General features: G+C 39.0%; 1 protein-coding gene across 1 annotated transcript in view; it reads left to right on the top strand.

Annotated features, from left to right (window-relative positions):
* The first annotated feature begins 6951 nt into the window (after positions 1-6951).
* The window catches only part of LOC127452581 (U4/U6 small nuclear ribonucleoprotein Prp3-like), a 28846-nt gene continuing 15622 nt past the window's right edge, over positions 6952-20175 (top strand). The window contains exons 1-9 of the mRNA XM_051718153.1: positions 6952-7152; positions 8803-8950; positions 9271-9401; positions 11912-12067; positions 15708-15794; positions 18134-18399; positions 18525-18643; positions 19002-19189; positions 19283-19449. Of these exons, the coding sequence (XP_051574113.1) occupies positions 8806-8950; positions 9271-9401; positions 11912-12067; positions 15708-15794; positions 18134-18399; positions 18525-18643; positions 19002-19189; positions 19283-19449 (1259 nt within the window). The 5' untranslated portion in view covers positions 6952-7152; positions 8803-8805. The remainder of the gene's footprint in view (positions 7153-8802; positions 8951-9270; positions 9402-11911; positions 12068-15707; positions 15795-18133; positions 18400-18524; positions 18644-19001; positions 19190-19282; positions 19450-20175) is intronic.

Below are 20175 nucleotides of genomic sequence, written 5' to 3'. Positions count from 1 at the left end.
GCGAGGCAGAGTTTCAAACAGCACTATAGTGAGCAGTATACTGAAGCTGTGCTCTAAAAAGGCAGAGCTCTAGTGAGACAGCTGTGGCTCTGTTGTGGGTGCAATTGAGAACATTCAAATTTTGCAGAGAAGGTTCTAGAAGGGATTGAGGAAGAGAACAGGGTTTGAGTACTGTAACAGGTAGACTTGGCTGTTTTAATCTGTTGTGAATAGTGTGGTATTAAACCCCATCCCAGCTGGTCCTCATGATTCCGTGAAGATTTCTGTGTGAGTAATTGAGCTATGTGTTTGTTTTTATGTGCCAATGCCTTCAGGGTGATTTAGTCTGGGAATTAAGCTGCCAAAGACCATATTTGTCACATGTTACACTTTATACTTTTCATTGCATTTTTATTCAACCAAACAATACACAAATGCTTTTTGTTTGTTTGTTTGTTTGTTTGTTTATCAAAAGTAGATATAAATTCATTCAGAACTGAAATAAAAATCTGGTTCTCTGAACTAAACCACCAGATTCAGTTTTGGCACAAATTTCCCTGTAGCCATGGTAACTACAGAAGAGACAGATTTTTTCCTGTTTTATTAATAATCACCATCACTGGTTTGTCCATCATATGACAAATGTTCTGGTGCTTCAGAGGCTGAAACACACTCACACACACACCCACCCACACACTGTGCACACATACTGTAATTAAACACACTGGACGAAACCTTGAACTAAAGGGATACATACAGACTTTTGTAATAAAACTTGTTTGTTTTGTAATTCAGATTTGCTGATTTTTTTATTTTATATAAATTAAATTACATGGTCAATTAAACATTATTCATTCTGGTTTGTTAACTCAGCAGACCCATGTAATCAAGTTGTTTTCTTTCTTTACTGAGTGAATATATTCATATACTCACACACACATAAATACACACAAACACTCAATTGCTAAATGCACAAAATACCACATGATTGACTGGACAAGTTTTTGTTTATTTAAATAACAATGTCTCTAGGCTGTGTGTTTCCACTCTACAAAGATTGACACACACACACACACACACACACACATGTTGGTGCAGCTATCATTATGAGGACTCTCCATAGACATAATGATTTTTATACTGTACAAACTATAGATTCTATCCCCTAACCCTAACCCAACCCCTAACCCTAACCTTTACAAAAAATGTTCTGCATTTTTACATTTTCAATAAAACATCATTTAGAATGTTTTTTTTTTAAGCGATTTAAATTATGGGGACACTAGAAATGTCGTCATAAACCACATTTATAGCATAATACCCTTGTAATTACCAGTTTGTAACCTAAAAAAAAGTCTTCGTAAACCACCCAAACCCGCACACACACACACACACACACACACACACACATACACACACACACACATGCACCAAACACTCAGCATTTACATACACACTTTATTGTAAATGCATTTACTGAAAATCAATATATAAAATATGGTGCACACCTATTAACACATTATCATGCATGCACACTGCACACTAAACATACAAAAGCTATATATGTTTCATATCAGCAATAAAGCATGCATGCACACACACCCTTTTTGATACACACCCACCCCCCTTGTATCCAAGCAGTTTTAGGCAGAGCACCCCCCCCCCACCCCCACCCCCGCCAACCATCGTACTGCCACACCATCTCCCTTTGCCTCCCTCCCTCCATCTACCCCTCTTCTTTTCTATTGGAGGACAGAAACTAGGCTCAAAAGCAATGGGAGGGTGTGGAGAATGTATTACCTCTGTGTCTCATGTGTAGGACATTTAAGGAGAGAGAAGGTGACTTCATATTATTTTATAATGCTGTACAATGATGAAACTTTGTGAAATTGTTACACTAGAATTTCTGCATGTGCGACCAGGGATATATGAGTAAAAAGTAATTACTTATTTTAAAAAGTTCTTAATCCCAAATTAGAAATAAAATGCTAATTGTTTACCATTTAATTGAGTATTACATTTCCGAAATTAGAAAGCAAAATGTGCGGGTTTGTGTTTCAAAAATAGCAATGAATGGTAGTGAACTGCAGGGATTATGGTGTATGTCTGGAAGAGAAAGGGTTGGGGGAAGGCGGAGCGGATGATGTGCTTACTCACTCGTCCTGCCTAAATCTGTCGTCTCTGTCTCTCTCCCCCTGCTGTGTTCATTCAGAGCTCTCCATTAGTACTCACGCGAGCTACACACACACATACACGCATACACATTCTGCAACGCTGCTGTATTACTCAAATGCAAATTAAAGCACACATGCAAACTCTTGCTCTTACTCACTGCCACACATTGCCACTGCTGATTTAATTACCACTAACCATAAACTGTACAACAATCAAGTATTACTACTCATTAAATATTCCATTGCATGCAAACTTGATGTTGAACATGTTTTCATCTTCATCAGAAATATTCATCATTCACAATTTTTCCCAAACAAAGTCTTAGGGAAGTGTTTTGTTCAGAAATTGTAGAGAAAAGTGAATGGCTGTTGATTAGCTATATTTTAGTGGCAGAGAGACACACCTCCTAAGCTTTGCGTTTGGCTACCATGGCTTAGTTTTGCTGTTGTGTCTCACCGTCATAACGTACACACACAAGCATTTTAATTAAATACTGACATAAACATAACAGCATCATTGCACATACAGGAAATTTTTCTGTTAATGACACTCATTCTTCACAGTCATAATTGCACTGTAATAAAAATTCCAAGAGATGTATTTCAATATATATATATATATATATATATATATATATATATATATATATATATATATATATATATTGTATATACTGTATAAATGATTGGAAAATGTGGTTAAATTAAATTAAAATGTCAAATTTGTTTTACTTTTGAAGACATGCCTGGTGGCTAGTGGACAAGCCAGCTGGATTACAATAAGAAGACATATTGTCTGTATTGGTCTGCTCTAACAAGCATTCTCTGTTCTGATAGATGAATGTGACACAATCGCTTTTGGCACCCTATTATTGCGCCATGTGTGACACATTCACAGTGTAATGTGTGCTGTTTTCAGCACTCTATCTATGACAAATCTTCTATTGGTTGTCTAAAATGTGTGTGGAGTTGTGTGTTGTCATTACTATTCTGAAGGGTTTCAGAAGTGTTGAGGGTGAAGGTGGAACGTGATTCTGATTTAGGGAACAACCAACTCTATTCCTCCAGGCTTTGCTGTATTTGGGCCAGAGTGTGTGTACTGTATGTGTGTCTCTATTGTGTATTTGGGACAGCCGTCCTCTGAGTGTAAAAATGTGTGTATATGTGGTGTGAGTGTGTGAGTAAGACCATAGCAGTCCCCTCTGATCTGCCCTTAAACAGACTTAAACAGAATTAGGAAAACAGACACAGAGAGAATATATAAGGTTTTTTTTTGTTTTGTTTTTTGGCACTACCAGAGAGAAGCACAGATCGTCTACATGCTAGGGATACCATCCCTGCAACATGCACACAAAAACATTTATCAAAGCAACACTTTTACCTTCATCCTGATCAGCCTGGAATCCCAGCAGAGCTTAGATAATAAACCACCACTCTACATATAACTGATGACAGACCAAAGTGGGAACCTTCCAATAGAGTGGTTCTATGACAGCACACACCAGTAGCTGAATTTTGCTCTACTGTTGCATCAAGATTCTTGACACATTTAACAGCTCATTCGTTCTCATTTATATTAAAGCCATGAGAGTTTTGTATAGTGCTGAAGACAGAATGGGAGGATATTGTCAATGGATGAGGTTCATTGTCGGTTATTTGGCACAGGATAACGTAATGGGATTACACTTGTGTGAGTGCTATTTTGAAAAATATCTTAATGATCCATGTTGGTTATATAATAGAAGCCATGCCAACATTCACTGACATATGCACATACTGTACATAATGATTCCAATACATGAACATGTGAACACACACACACGCACACACACAAAGCTATCTAAATGAGGACATACCAAACATTTAGTGCTTTTCTTTAAAGCTAATTACACAGTAATTACTATATACTAACCCTTTTGCATTTTTAAAGGAAAACTTGGAAGCACTTAACATTGATGTTCCCTTTGTTAAGAATTTTTTAACATGTCCGTTAATGACTAATTAGTTATTTACCAATGAATTTTATAAGTCATTGATATGCAGGTATAACAAAATAAATACAAAGGACTATGTAATGCTTTTGTAAGTTATAAGTGCTTAAAGGTAAAGTTCATCCAAAAATGAAAATTCTCTTATAGCATTCCAGATGTGTATGACTTTCTTTGTTCTCAAGAACACAAATTAAGATTTTTAAAAGAATATCTCAGCTCTGTAGGTCCTCATAATGCAAGTGAAGCTCCAAAAGTCCATAAAGGCAGCATAAAAGTAATGCATATGACTCCAGTGGTTTAATCCATGTCTAAAGAAACGATATGATAGATGTGGGTGAGAAACAGATCAATACTTAAGTCCTTTTTTACTATCAATCTCAACTTTCAGTTTTGTTTTTGGCAATTCACATTATTTGTGCATATCGCCACCTACTGGGCAGGAAGGAGAATTTATAGTAAAAACAGACTTTACTTGCATTGTGAAGACCTACAGAGCTGAAATATTCTTCTAAATATCTTCATTTTTGTTCTGCTGTAGATAGAAAGTCATACACATCTGAGATGGCATGAAGGTAAGTAAATGATGAGAGAATTTTCATTTTTGGGTGAACTATCCCTTTCCTAAATACACTTATTCTTATTACGTATATAAATCAGGCGAGGTTATGGCATTTTGATATAGTCTGCTTTATTTTAAATACATAATGTTTTGACTCACTTTTGTTGTCACTATTCATGTCACATTGATGCCAAAAGAATTGTGCTATTCTGAGTGGTGTCTCAACTCACCTAGTTCTAGTTACCTAAAATCCTCTGCAAAAACATTTGCAGGTCTTTATGCTCATTCACAGCATATATCATATAACAAAGCCTAACTAGCATCAAACCAGACTGAACTTCATGTTCATAGGTTTCTAATGTTGGCAACTCCTTTATAAATGCTTCATATGTGTCCACTTTACATTATGATATATTTTCTTAGGTTATTATGTTGAGTAAGTGTTAGTAAGAATTTGCAAAATGTGAGTTAAAATGCCTCAATAATTTACCTTACCCTTTTATGCATGTTGTAAACATTATCAATGATTTAAAATGCATTTGTAAATGAATTATTAGTCATTAACGAACCCCTTCATGACCACTTACAATGGGAAAATTTAAATGTGTTACCAAAAACATTATTTATTATATGCATGAATAATTTGTCCAATTGAGGACATCCCAAATGTCCCCAAAGGAGTGCTCCTAACAGAGTGCTCCTGTTGCTCAACTGGCAGTGTTTGACACTTGGAACATCAAGGTTATGAGTTGATTCCCATGTTTGTACTGAAAATGTACAGTATATCTTGAATTAACTGTGACTCACTTTGGATAAAAGTGCCTGCCTAATGCATTAATGTAAATCTGATATAGACATTGAACTATTCAGATGATTGCAGTGGTATGGATATGTGTTGCTACTCTAGGGGTTCTGCTGTTGTGAAGGAACATATAATGTTATGAAACATTCCCGCAGTGTGGTTGAATAAAAGGAGGGGGAGATGAGGATGCTGGATGAGGAGCATAATATCTGACAGACTATAGGGAGTTTTGCTCCAGGCTCATCACTGCTGTTCATAGTACTACTGCTGCACTCACATGACCTACATCACTGAGAAAGAGAGAGATGGTGGGTGTGTGGGTGTGTGGGTGTGTGGGGGGGGGGGGGATTTTTTTAGGTTACAAACTGGTAATTACAAGGGTATTATGCTATAAATGTGGTTTATGAGGACATTTCTAGTGTCCCCATAATTCAAATCGCTTACAAAACTTACTAAACAATGTTTTATTGAAAATGTAAAAATGTTGAATGTTTTTTGTGAGGGTTAGGTTTATGGGTAGGGTTAGGGGATAGAATCTATAGTTAGTACAGTACAAAAATCATTATGTCTATGGAGAGTCCTCATAAAGATAGCTGCACCAACATGTGTGTGTGTGTGTGCGTGTGTGTGCGTGTGTGTGTGTGTGTGTGTGTGTGCGCGTGTGTGTGTGTGTGTGTTTGTGTGTGTGTGTAATTATTTTAAAATTATAATGATAAACAGGCCATTTTATGTCATATTTAAAGCGGAGTAACTTTTGTTTTGGCATCATTATTATTATTATTATTATTTTAAGCAGTTTATGATGTAACTTCATGATCGTAAACAGAACATTACAAACCAATTCAGAAAAAAAAAAGAAATATATATATATATATATATATATATATATATATATATATATATATATATATATATATATATATATATATATATATATATATATATATATATATATATATATATATATATACATACACACACACAGGGTTGGGAGAGTTACTTTTTAAATTAATTCCACTACAGATTACAGAATTCATGCTGTAAAATTTAATTTGTAACGTATTCCGTTAGATTACTTAATAAATACTTTGGATTACTTCTTCAGCACTGGTAGATTTTTTCACTTGTTTTGACTATAAAAACTCTGCCAGTACAGTGAGACAAAATACACATTAAAAATACATTCTCTGAAAAACCTAAATATCTTATGCAGTGTTGTTTCTAAAACAAGATACACATAAACATTTTATACATTTGTACAGTGTGCTTAATCCAAAAGAATACTATTGAATACAGCATATTTTTGCCATGTATCAACTACATTAAATATTGAAGACTAGAGCAGAAAGTGTCTTGTTCCGCTCCAGCTCGAAAGGTGGAAGCAGTGAGGCAGCATCGTGTGGCCTTCCGGCGGAAATCTGCACAAGCAACTTCCGTTTCCGTCTCGCCATAAGGAAAACGTTGAGCGAACACCGTACGAGCAGAAAAGTCCAGAAAACATTTCAGAACATTTTCTTCCCGTATTTAAATATTGAGCGGCTAATTTTTCCTCATCGTCATTTGCTGTAACGGAAGAAAAAACACGAGAGTCGGATAATAGCGGAGAAAGTTTGCAGTTCGCTGCAAAACAGCTGAAGAAAGTGAGGGGTAAGTGTGTTTTTGCCGGGGTTCGGTTGGTTAGGTACCGAAACCACATATTACCATAGTTACCCTAAAGATACTGTACTCACTACAGTTAGTGTTACTACAATAAAACTGTGGTAACTTGTTATAAACACCAGTGTTATCAAAAATTTAAGTACATATTGCATATACATGTGGATTTTCAGTAGTAACCGTAACTGCATGGTTATTAAGGTACATTTCTGTAAGAGTCAGAGTATATTGACCTCATATGTTCATCATTATGATCAGAGCACTGCAATTAATAGCACAATATTGAACTGAAACTGGATCTAAATTGTGTGCAGTCTGGTTACATGTTTAGTAAATAAAAGCTGCTAGAAAGTGGATTGTGATCGAAAGAATAACGCCTATTTTTGGTGCTCTTTGAATTATTATAAAGCCAAAAGTGTTTATAGAGGGAGACTAGATCAAACCAACCAAATACACAATAGTTCTTCATGCCCTCAAGTCCAATTTATTGATAAACAACTTGCATGCTGGAACCATTTACAGAACACAACGGATCTGTGATCGCAATAGGGTTAGTTAACCCAAAAAGGAAAATTCTCTCATCATTTGCTCACCCTGTGTATGACTTTATTTCTTCTGCTGAACATGAAGATTTTTAGAAGAATATTTCAGCTCTGTAGGTCCTCACAATGCAAGTAAATGGTGGTCTGAACTTTTAAGCTCCAAAAAGCACATAAAGGCAGCATACAAGTAATCTACATGACTCCAGTGGTTAAATCAGTGTCTTCTGAAGTGATCCAAATGGTTTTGGGTGAGAACAGATAAAAAATGTACTCCTTTTTTTTTTCCTTGTTGATTTTCTCCCCAATTTGGCATGCCCAATTCCCAATGCGCTCTAAGTCCTCATGGTGGCGTAATGACTCACCTCAATCTGGGTGGCAGAGGACGAATCTCAGTTGCCTCCGTGTCTGAGACCATCAATCCGTGCATCTTATCACATTGTTGAGCGCGTTACCGCGAGAGACCTTGTGCATGTGGAGGCTTCATGCTATTCTCTGCGGCATCCACGCACAACTCACCACGCTCCCCACCGAGAGTGAGAACCACATTATAGCGACCACGAGGAGGTTAACCCAATGTGACTCTACCCACCCTCACAACCGGGCCAATTGGTTGCTTAGGAGACCTGGCTGGAGTCACTCCAGGGGTGGTAGTCAGCGTCTCTACTCGCTGAGCTACCCAGGCCCCAATTTTACTCCTTTTTAGCTAAAAATCTTGATAACAGTCTTCTTGGTGATCATGATTTAAGTGTAATCAAGGTAGCCTAGATACTGCAATGGCGAGATGTACAGTGAAAAGGGAATTATATTTTGGTCTGTAATCATCCAAAACCAACTGGATCACTTTAGAAGACATGGATTAAACCACTGGAGTCATGTAGATTACTTTTATGCTGCCTTTATGTGCTTTTTGGAGCTTCAGTGTTCTGGCCACCATTCACTTGCATTGCATGGACTTACAGAGCTGAAATATTCTTCTAAAAATCTTTGTGTTCAGCAGAAGAAAGAAAGTCATACACATCTGGGATGACATGAGGGTAGGTATGAAAGAATTTTCATTTTTGGGTGAACTATCCCTTTAAATGTTCTTCTGTTTTTTTAGAGCATGTCTCTGCCCAAGAGAGAGGTGGATGAGCTGAGGCCATGGGTGGAGCGCACAGTAAAGAAGGTCCTTGGCTTTTCTGAACCCACAGTGGTAACTGCTGCATTACACTGTGTGGGAAAAGGCCTGGACAAGAGAAAAACCACGGGTAAGTGCGCTTGTGTACGGGTATGCTGCCCTGTAGATCCATGTAGCAGTCTCATGGTAATTTGACTTTAGGAGTGATTGCCTGAGCTCATAGAAGAAGAAACAGTCGATTATGCCAATTGCAGATGGTACTCCTCACCCAAGACCTCACATTGATTTAAAAATGGTGGCTCCAGCTATGTGGTATATTGCTCACAGTATTGGAGGCTGAGTAAGTGTTATGTAACTGTTTGTACATGCCTGGTTTACTGGGACAAGGGAGTGAGAATTCCATGAGAATCTTTCCAATGATGATGTGCAGTACTTCTTGCTTTCCTGTAGACCAGCTTAGGCCATTTCTTGATGATTCGGCAAGCAGCTTTGTGGAGCGTCTGTTTGAGGCTCTGGAGGAGAGCAGAAACTCTCGAGGCAGTAAAGGAGCAGGAGAGAAGAACCGCAAAAGAGAACTGAGGGTAAGAGCTTTTCACACTGTGCTTAACCTCGGGTTATTGTCTTATTAAAATCTGCTTGTAAACCTAGGGAAAGCAACGTTTCACACTTGTAATTATAAGAGGGGGTTAGTACCCAAACCCCTCAGAGCAGGGTTAGCACTAGGGATGTGCAAAACTACCAATTTTCATAATTGACTAGTCGGTCAGTTGTTTAAAACGACTAGTCTGTGTTAAGGATAATAATGTATAATTAGGCTCTGTTATGTTCACATGACCCCGATCAGACGTGTTTCAGATGGATATACAGATGCTAACAGCACTTCAACATAGTAACTAATGGATTTTAAACAAAAATATAGGCTAAATAACAATAAAATAGAAGTAAGAAATAAGAGAGCCTCCAATACAGAGCTGCACAAAACCGCTTATGCACATTCTGAATGCAGAATGAAGTGCTTTAATGTAACCAGAGCACTTGGGAGTCTCAAGAGGATCCTCGCTGCACATTCAAAAGCACAGTACTGTGAGGTAATGGTGCAGGTACACAACATCTAGTTCATGACATAAATGCAGCACTTTGATGGCTGAAACAGCAGCGGTGCATAAACAGACTAAACTTAAAGCATTTTAAGAGACAAAACTCCTTACTGATGGTTTAATTGTGCTGACTGTTATTCACTTAAGTACAGCAAGCTGTAATCATGCAAAAATCACTCTCCAAGAACTTGTCTCTCTGTTAATTTGAGAATTGCTTCTCCCATTAAAACCACCACCACTAAAAATATGAATGTGAGTAGTCAACCCCACTAATCGACTATGTTGTTGGACAACTAGTCGATTAGTCGACCACCGTGGCAGATTCCTAGTTAGCACAAAGGTATACAGTGTGAAACGATGCAGTTTTAGAGTGTTCAGCAAAATGGTTTAGCAACTCACAACCAATCATAAAATGCCTCAATATTATAATACTATATTCATATAATATTTATGTTCTCCTTCAACGTGGCCTTGGGTTTCATCAACAAAATCGATTCAGAGGCAGAGTAACTTATTACATTTTGATGAAAGTAAAGGAAAATCTAATAAAAATAAGAATAACATCAGGGCTCGACAATAAGGACTGCCCAATGGCCCGGGGCCAGTGTGAGAAAGATTCGGGCCAGTTGCTAGAACTGTCACTTGCCCGATTGGGCCAGTGCTGCATTTATAACATTAGTGCAAGCAAACAACAAGCGAGAGCACAAAAATTACACGGCGCGAACGAAGTCTTCTAACCGAGGAGCGAGTGCGAGTATATTTATCTCGCAAAGACGCACAAATGCATAATATACTGGACGCGCCAAGGCACAGTCACGTGCACGCACAAGATCGTGCAGACACCAAGCGCACTCTCCTAACAAGTGAAGTGTCTTAGCAGCAGCTATTAGCAATGTGCAGAAAATAGCAGAAAAAAAACCCACTTAATGAATTTTGTTGCAGGATTTAACATCTTGTGCAACGTTTTAAGTATCCCCGCACATTCCATGTTCACAGTGCGTGAAATCCCCACATTTTCCGTTTTTACCTGAAACACAAGAACGCAAGAAATCAACAGTTTCTTTCTATAGGACTGAAAATCCATGTCTCTCAGTGCATGTCTCATCATCATCTCTCTCCGTGCAGTGTAGACTGTTTAACATGCATGTACTCTCGTAAAGGGACAGAGCACTAGATTTATTCCCACTGTAAAAAAACAAACAAACACATTTTCTCTCATTAATTTAACTTTGTTAAACCCCAGTTATACACGTGTCTGGAAATCACGAGCTGCTCAATATCCAAAATGTAAATATACATTTAATTAGGTAATGTTTCAAAACGTAAACATTAATTCGACATGATAATGCCGTTTGATATGAAAAGAAGCAAAATCACTATGGCTATTAGGCTATTATTATCAGAGCTTTTCAGCTTCAGGGTGAAGATGAATATTCAGAACTGTCTACTTCATATCATCCTCATGACACACCAGTTACATTTCTCATTTCTGGACCATACAGATATTTTTTTGTATATCATTCAGTGTTGGTCTTGTTTGGGTTGTCTGATTTCATGTTATATATACATTGTTAATTCACAGATTAGGCCTAATATCTGCCTACTGTATATTACACATCACAACCGATTTAGTAGCAAGTCTGTTCTCTCAGCCAATAATCATTGTAATAATATAATCTCAGCCATTGTATTAAAAACATAAGATATGTAAAAAATATTTATCTTTGGATATATTTTTTAAAGCCATGATGGAAAAAAACAGCTATTTGTCATTTTTGTGTTGGGGGCCAGTGAAAATTTTGGCAGGGCCAGTAAAAATCTGAAGCACTGGCCCAACTGGGCCAGTAGAAAAAATTCTTAGCGTTGAGCCCTGAACATGCATGCATGAAATCAGGGGCATTTATTAAATGGAGTGAATTATTTTTTTAAATAATGCTGGCTTTCTCTAACTTGTATGTCTTGTCTTTTTCTCTTCTATCTTTCTCTGTGTTTAGGATGTGTTTGGAGATGAGGTGGAAGGAGTGAAGGAAAGAGAGAGTGTTGAATCAGCTGTAAAGAAGAAGAGAGCTCCTCGCTTTGAGGAGGTGGAGGAACCAGCTGTTATACCTGCACCCCCTACAGAGAGCCCTGGCATGCTCACCAAGATGCAGGTAACCCACCAGCCCTCTACATAGCAAGTAAATCACTTGCATATGCTACAAAAATATGTATTTTATTAGCCACTGGTGAGTAAATATTCAGACTTTACTCGCCAGAGCTTGAGTTGTGTAGTGGCGAAGAAGAACTTGAGCGCCTTGATCCTTACTGAATAAGAAGCCATTTAGATAGCAATTTAGAAGCTGGATTCAGCCTCATCTTGTGTGCGCACACCCTGAAGAAAATTGACCTTATTTGGCTGCAGTGGGTCCAGATTTGTCGTGGTATACAGTGCATTCAGAAAGTATTCAGACCCCTTCAGGTTTTTCATATTTGGCTATGTTGCGGCCTTATGCTAAAATGCTTTAAATGATTTATTTATTTTTTCACATCAATCTACACTCCATACCCCATAATGACAAAGCAAAAACTAGATTTTTGATAACTTTGCAAATTTATTAAAAAGAAAAAACTGAAATATCACATTGACATATAATATTCAGACCCTTAACCTAGTACTGAGTTTAAGCACCTTTGGCAGCGATTACAGCCTGAAGTATTTTTGGGTATGATGCGACAAGCTTAGCACACCTGGATTTGGGGATTTTCTGTCATTCTTCTCTGCAGATCCTCTCAACCGCTGTCAGGTTGGATGGGGACCGTCGGTGGACAGCCATTTTCAGGTCTCTCCAGAGATGTTCGATTGGATTCAAGTCTGGGCTCTGGCTGGGCCACTCAAGGACATTCACAGAGTTGTCCCTAAGACACTCTTACATTGTCTTGGCTGTGTGCTTAGGGTCATTGTCCTGTTGGATGGTGAACCTTCGGCCCAGTCTGAGGTCCTGAGCACTCTGGACCAGGTTTTCATTAAGGACATCTCTGTATTTTGCTGTGTTCAGCTTTCCTTCAACACTGACCAGTCCCCCAGTCCCTGCCACTGAAAAGCACCCCCACAGCATGATGCTACCATCACCATGCTTCACCGTTGGGATGGTATTGCGCAGGTGATGAGCGGTGCCTGGTTTCCTCCAGACATGATGCTTGGAATTGAGGCCAAACAGTTCATTCTTAATTTCATCAGACCAGAGAATCTTGTTTCTCACAGTCTGAGAGTCTCAATACTCAAACCAGCCTGTCTGGCACCAACAATCATGCCACGGTCCAAATAACTGAGATCACATTTTTTCCCAATTCTGATGGTTGATGTGAACATTAACTGAAGCTCCTGGCCTGTATCTGCATGATTTTATGCACTGCATTGCTGCCATATGATTGGCTGATTAGATAATCGCATGGATGATTTTTGGTGCCAGACGGGCTGGTTTGAGTATTTCTGTAACTGCTGATCTCCTGGGATTTTCACACACAACAGTCTCTAGAATTTACTCCGAATGGTGCCAAAAACAAAAAAACATCCAGTGAGCGGCAGTTCTGTGGACGGAAATGCCTTGTTGATGAGAGAGGTCAACAGAGAATGGCCAGACTGGTTCGAACTGACAAAGTCTACAGTAACTCAGATAACCGCTCTGTACTGAAATCTGAATTGTAGTGAGAAGAACATCATCTCAGAATGCTGTTCTGAGATGCGGGTTGGTGCTGTTTTGGCAGCATGAGGGGGACCTACACAATACTAGGCAGGTGGTTTTAATGTTGTGGCTGATGTATATATGTGTGTATATATAAACTCAGCAAAAAAAATAACATCCTCTCACTTTCAACTGCTTTTATTTTCAGCAAACTTAACGTGTAAATATTTGTATGAACATAAAAAGATTCAACAACTAAGACATAAACTGAACAAGTTTACAGACATGTGACTAACAGAAATGGAATAATGTGTCCCTGAACAAAGGGGGGGTCAAAATCAAAAGTAACATTCAGTATCTGGTGTGGCCACCAGCTGCATTAAGTACTGCGGTGCATCTCCTCCTCATCGACTACACCAGATTTGCCAGTTCTTGCTGTGAGATGTTACCCCACTCTTCCACCAAGGCATTTGCAAGTTCCCGGACATTTCTGGGGGAATGGCCCTAGCCCTCACCCTCCGTTCCAACAGGTCCCAGACGTGCTCAATGGGATTGAGATCCAGGCTCTACGCTGGCCATGGCAGAACACTGACATTCCTGTCTTGCAGGAAATCATGCCCAGAACGAGCAGTGTGGCTGGTGGCATTGTCATGCTGGAGGGTCATGTCTGGCTGAGCCTGCAGGAAGGGTACCACATGAGGGAGGAGGATGTCTTCCCTGTAACACACAGAGTTGAGATTGCCTGCAATGACAACAAGCTCAGTCCGATGATGCTGTGACACACCGCACCATGACGGACCCTCCACCTCTAAATGATCCCGCTCCAGAGTACAGGGCTCGGTGTAATGCTCATTCCTTCGACGATAAACACGAGTCCGACCATCACCCCTGGTGAGACAAAAGTACGACTTGTCAGTGAAGAGCACTTTTTGCCAGTCCTATCTGGTCCAGCGAAGGTGGGATTGTGCCCATAGGCGACATCGTTGCCGGTAAGGACCTGCCTTACAACAGGCCTACAAGCCCTCAGTCCAGCCTCTCTCAGCCTATTGCGGACAGTCTGAGCACTGATGGAGGGATTGTGCGTTCCTGGTGTAACTCGGGTAGTTGTTGTTGCCATCCTGTCCCTGTCCCGCAGGTGTGATATTCGGATGTACCGATCCTGTGCAGGTGTTGTTACACTTGGTCTGCCACTGCGAGGACGATCAGCTGTCCTTCCTGTCTCCCTGTAGTGCTGTCTTAGGTGTCTCAGTACGGACATTGCAATTTATTGCCCTGGCCACATCTGCAGTCCTCATGCCTCCATGCAGCATGCCTGAGGCACGTTCATGCAGATGAGCAGGGACCCTGGGCATCTTTCTTTTGGTGTTTTTCAGAGTCAGTTGAAAGGTCTCTTTAGTGTCCTAAGTTTTTATAACTGTAACCTTAATTGCCTACCGTCTGTAAGCTGTTAGTGTCTTAATGACCGTTCTACAGGTGCATGCTCATTAATTGTTTGATTCATTGAACAAGCATGAAAAACATTGTTTAAACCCTTTTCAATAAAGATCTGTAAAGTTATTTAGATTTTTACAAAATTATCTTTAAAATACAGTGTCCTGAAAAAGGGACGTTTCTTTTTTTGCTGAGTTTATATATTATATAAGATGATTCCCCCTTCTTGTTTTTCTTAATCTTTTTTTACTTTTCAGTTGCATTACGCTTACATGTCATAAAAAGTCTGGCAAATAAAAACAAAAATGTAATAGCCAATGGCGATTTCTTTCTCAAACATGTCCGTAGAGGGTTGCCCACACACATACACACACATCAAGAAAGTTAGACAGAGGCAACTGTTAGCAACATATACAGTCTCACTTAATCTAATGTTATTTTGATGCATTGAGAACCAGCAGACAAAGAGAAGAGTTGAATAAAATGAATAATGAATTTAGTTATTTGGTACAGTACAGATGAAAAACTGAACATTTCACCTGACTAGAAATAAGTTTGGCTGAAACCGATATTGCTTAGTGCTGCACAAGTGTGAAAGTTCACATACGTTTCATAGAAGATACTAATCACATGTTTATTTCTTATTTTTGAATATTTGAACTCGGAGTTCATTCTGTGTGTGGTACTCTATCTTCAGATCAAGCAGATGATGGAAGCAGCCACACGGCAGATTGAGGAGAGGAAGAAACAGTTGAGTTTTGTGGCTCCAGCTCCCATTGTACAGGTAAGAGATGGACCCCAAACCTCCCACTTTACATTGACTGCCCTGTTGTGCAGCTATCACACCAGTCCCCAAAAAGCCTAGGTGTGATGCTGCAGACTTGTCAAACCACAGGCCTATAGCCAGTCTGCCCTTTCTGTGTGTGTCACCTTGTGTGCTCTATTTTGGTCTCGTCACTCCAAATCACAGTGTGCCAGAAGCAGTGAGGCATGTCAAGGTGTTGTCAGGCATATTTTAACTGGGCTTTTTTGTGGCATTGGTGCAGTAAAGGCTTCTTTCTGGCAACTCGACCATGCAGCTCATTTTTGTTCAAGTATCGTCATATTGTGCTCCTTGAAATAACCACACCGTTTTTTTCCAGAGCAGCCTGTATTTCTCCTGAGGTTACCTGTGGGTTTTTCTTTGTATCCCGAACAATTCTTCTGGCAGTTGTGGCTGAAATCTTTTTTGGTCTACCTGACCTTGGCTTGGTATCAAGAGATCCCCGAATTTTTCACTTCTTAAGTGATTGAACAGTACTGACTGGCATTTTCAAGGCTTTGGATATCTTTTTATATCCTTTTCCATCTTTATAAAGTTCCAGTACCTTGTTACACAGGTCTTTTGACAGTTCTTTTCTGCTCCCCATGGCTCAGTATCTAGCCTGCTCAGTGCATCCATGTGAGAGCTAACAAACTCATTGACTATTTATACACAGACACTAATTGCAATTTAAAAAGCCAGAGGTGTGGGAAATTAACCTTTTAATTGCCATTTAAACCTGTGTGTGTCACCTTGTATGTCTGTAACAAGGCCAAACATTCAAGGGTATGTAAACTTTTGATCAGGGCCATTTGGGTGATTTCTGTTATCATTATGATTTAAAAAGGAGCCAAACAACTATGTAATGATAAATGGCTTCATATGATGACTATCTTTATATAAAAGTTTTTTTTGCATGATCGACATTTTCAAAATCAATGCCAAAATTTTACAATTTCTGCCAGGGTATGCAAACGTTTGAGCACAACTGTATGTTTTCCCTCAGGCAGATTATTAAAGTGCACCTATTATGGTTTTTAAACGTACCTAATTTTGTTTTAAAGGTCTCATACAATAGATTTACATGCATCCAAGGTCAAAAAACACTTTTTAATTTGCTAATTTAAATTGCAGCATTACTTTTTTTCCCAGTGTCAAAAACGACTCGTTCAATGATCCGTTTGAAAGGATTCATTCTAAATGAGCCTACTCTGCTCTGATTGGTCAGATGTCCCAGTCTGTTGTGATTGGTCTACCGCTTAGTGTAGTGTTTGAGGGCGGGTCAAAGCTGTTCGCGAGCAGCCAATGAAGACCAGAGGCGGGTTTTTTTGTTACCAAATTACGTAGGTTAGTACAGGAAGTAAGTCTGGAATTACTAACGACTCGTTTCAGGTGTTCAGAATTGGTTCTTTCTTTTGGGAGTCAGTAACTCCATTTGTCGTGCACTTTGATTTTTGAAACTTTGCATACTTTTTTTACGTTCACAAACAGCTATATAACATACTACATGAAAGGTAATATTTGAAAAACCATAATAGGTGCTCTTTAAGAATTATGGTTTGGGGTATCATTGCTATGATGACTATACACAAATTTATATTAGCACAAAGCTGATATCAAATCCACCTCCACAGTCCTTTCTAATTGCTTGAATGAAATAAAAATGTGGATGTAAGATAACTTTCTCAAATTTAATAATTCAAAACCTGAGGTTTTACTTAATGGTATGCCGACAGCCATACATAAACATAATCACTTTAAACTGTCAGTTGATTACAATTTGGTATCTCCATCGTCTCAAGTGCGGAACCGTGGTGTTATTTTTTGATGCCAAGCTGACATTTGATGCCCAAATTAAAAGTATTTCTAAAACAGCTTTTTACCATACTGTATATAGTATTACTTTAAATCATCATTGAGTGGTTAATACAGCTTCTTTTATTGATTTATTGATTACTCCTAGAATGATGCGTGATGTCAATGATAACACATTTTAATGTCATATTAGTTGATGTTTTGCATGCAGTCTTGACTGTCCTCAAGATTGTATTTAAATGCTCCTCTAAACGCCTTCCTCAGCGGCATGGCAGGTGTCTATTTTTTTGCAAACAGTATGTTGTTGCTCAGCTCTTTCAAACTTTTTGGCTCTGAGCGAAGAACGAAGATGCACTTTGCTGTGAGTGTGCTGGGGCCTTTATGTTCATTAATAATAATCAAATGTTTCCGTTTTGTTGGAACGGAACAACTCTTATTGTCTGTCAGCCTTTGTTATCTAAGGTTAAAAAACGGATACAAAAGCTTTCCCTCTTTTTCTTTTATAGCCTAGACTTCCGGTGACTTCCCCTCAGACAGACCCCAGTTCTACACGTCCTGTCCCATCGGTGGGATCAACCCAGTCTATCGCACCCTCCCAGGCAGCTAACTTCATGAATGACGCTATAGAGAAGGCCCGGAAGGCAGCTGAGCTACAGGCCAAGATCCAGTCCACGCTATCCATAAAACCAGGGATTCTAGGTGCTTTGAACAACACGGGGCCACATAACCTGGTGGCCTTGGCCAACCTACACGCCATGGGCATTGCACCACCGTGAGTAAAAATATTAGGGATGTGCATCATGTATTCTAGTATTATTTTTAATATATTTTTATGTGCTTTAATGCTGAGGTGAAAATTATTTCATGAATTGAAGGTTTTCTTAAATATTCTCACAGTAAAGTGGAGCCTCGTGAGATTACAAAACCAACGCCCCTCATTTTAGATGAGCTTGGACGAACTGTTGACGCCAGTGGCAAAGAAATTGAGCTCACACATCGTATGCCCACCCTAAAAGGTAATGCATCTATCTGTTGTCAGTAGCATTCTATAAGTATTTCTTAAGTATATAGTATGTACAGTGTGCACAGTACACACATTTACGGTTTGCAAAAAAATACCTGGATGCTTTTGACTTTACCTTCCATTTACAGTGCGATCAATGAACTAGAAGGGATATTGGCATTTTTGTAATGTCTCATTATTTGAACGAATTTCACTCTCATTTTTATAAATGTGTGTATATATGACTGATTTTACACTTCTTTTTACAAATAAGCACATAATGAGGTCACATGACAGCAATGCAGCATTAAAATGAACACATTTATTGTAGCATTGTTTCATATGCAAATTTTTACCCTCTCTGTCTCTAGCAAACATCAGAGCAGTTAAGAGGGAGCAATTTCGACAGCAGTTAAAGGAAAAGCCAAGCGATGATCTGGAATCCACATCTTATTTTGACCCACGTGTACCCCTCGCTCCGGCACAAAGAGTCAAAAAAGGTTTCAGATTCTATGAACAGGGCCGCTTTGAGAAGATCGCTCAACGCATACGCACCAAGGTGAGCAACAGAAGATGTCACGGCTTGCGACACTAACAACTGAGAAATGGCGTTTTTATTTTATTTAATGTGATTTGTCTTTCTGTTCTTCAGTCTCAGCTGGAGAAGCTACAGATGGAGATCGCTCAGGCTGCTAAGAAGACAGGCATTCAGGCCTCCACTAAACTGGCTCTTATTGCCCCTAAGAAGGAGTTAGGAGAGGGGGAGATTCCTCATATAGAGTGGTGGGACTCCTATATCCTGCCGTCCAACATAGAGCTGTAAGAGACAACAGCCCTCAATTCTGCAAGTGAAATTTTCCGAAAGCAAAAAATGGATTTAAAGGGCTTGTTCACCCAACTGAAAATTGTCTATTTCTCACCCTCGTTTCATTCCAAACTCGTATGATATTCTTTCGTAACGAAAGAAGATATTCTGGAGAATCCAGGCTGCTCTTTTCCATACAGTGAAAGCATACAGTCACTAGAGTCTGTCAAGCTCTGAAAAGTACAATTAAAGTAGTCCACATGACTTGTGTGTAGGGATGCACAATATATAGTCAGCTGATATATTATTGGCCAATAACCAGGAAAATCCTAATATTATTGCACCGATAGTGGAATTAGCGCAGATATTTTCTCCAATAATTTGTTACGGTTTACTTGCTTGTGGCTTAGAATCTCTGACTGCCTGCGTACACACACAGCGTTGTGAGCTATGAATTATCAATGAGCTATGAATTATATCGTCCACAGTGAGCTATAATATGAATTATCGGTAGCAGCCACAATGAGCTATGAATTATCAGTTATCATATCGGCCACAAAGAGCTATGAATTATCAGTTACTGGTATCGGCCACAATGAGCTATGAATTATCGGTTACTGGTATCTGCCACAATGAGCTATGAACCATCTTATCGGCCACAATAAGCTATGAATCATCGGTATCGGCCACAATGAGCAATGAATTATCGGTTACTGGTATCGGCCAAAATGAGCTATAAA

The sequence above is a fragment of the Myxocyprinus asiaticus genome, chromosome 15 (genome assembly GCF_019703515.2).
Source record: "Myxocyprinus asiaticus isolate MX2 ecotype Aquarium Trade chromosome 15, UBuf_Myxa_2, whole genome shotgun sequence".
Taxonomy (NCBI): domain Eukaryota; kingdom Metazoa; phylum Chordata; class Actinopteri; order Cypriniformes; family Catostomidae; genus Myxocyprinus; species Myxocyprinus asiaticus.
Note: the sequence above shows the minus strand (reverse complement) of the source record. Positions and strands in the feature narration are given on the sequence as shown.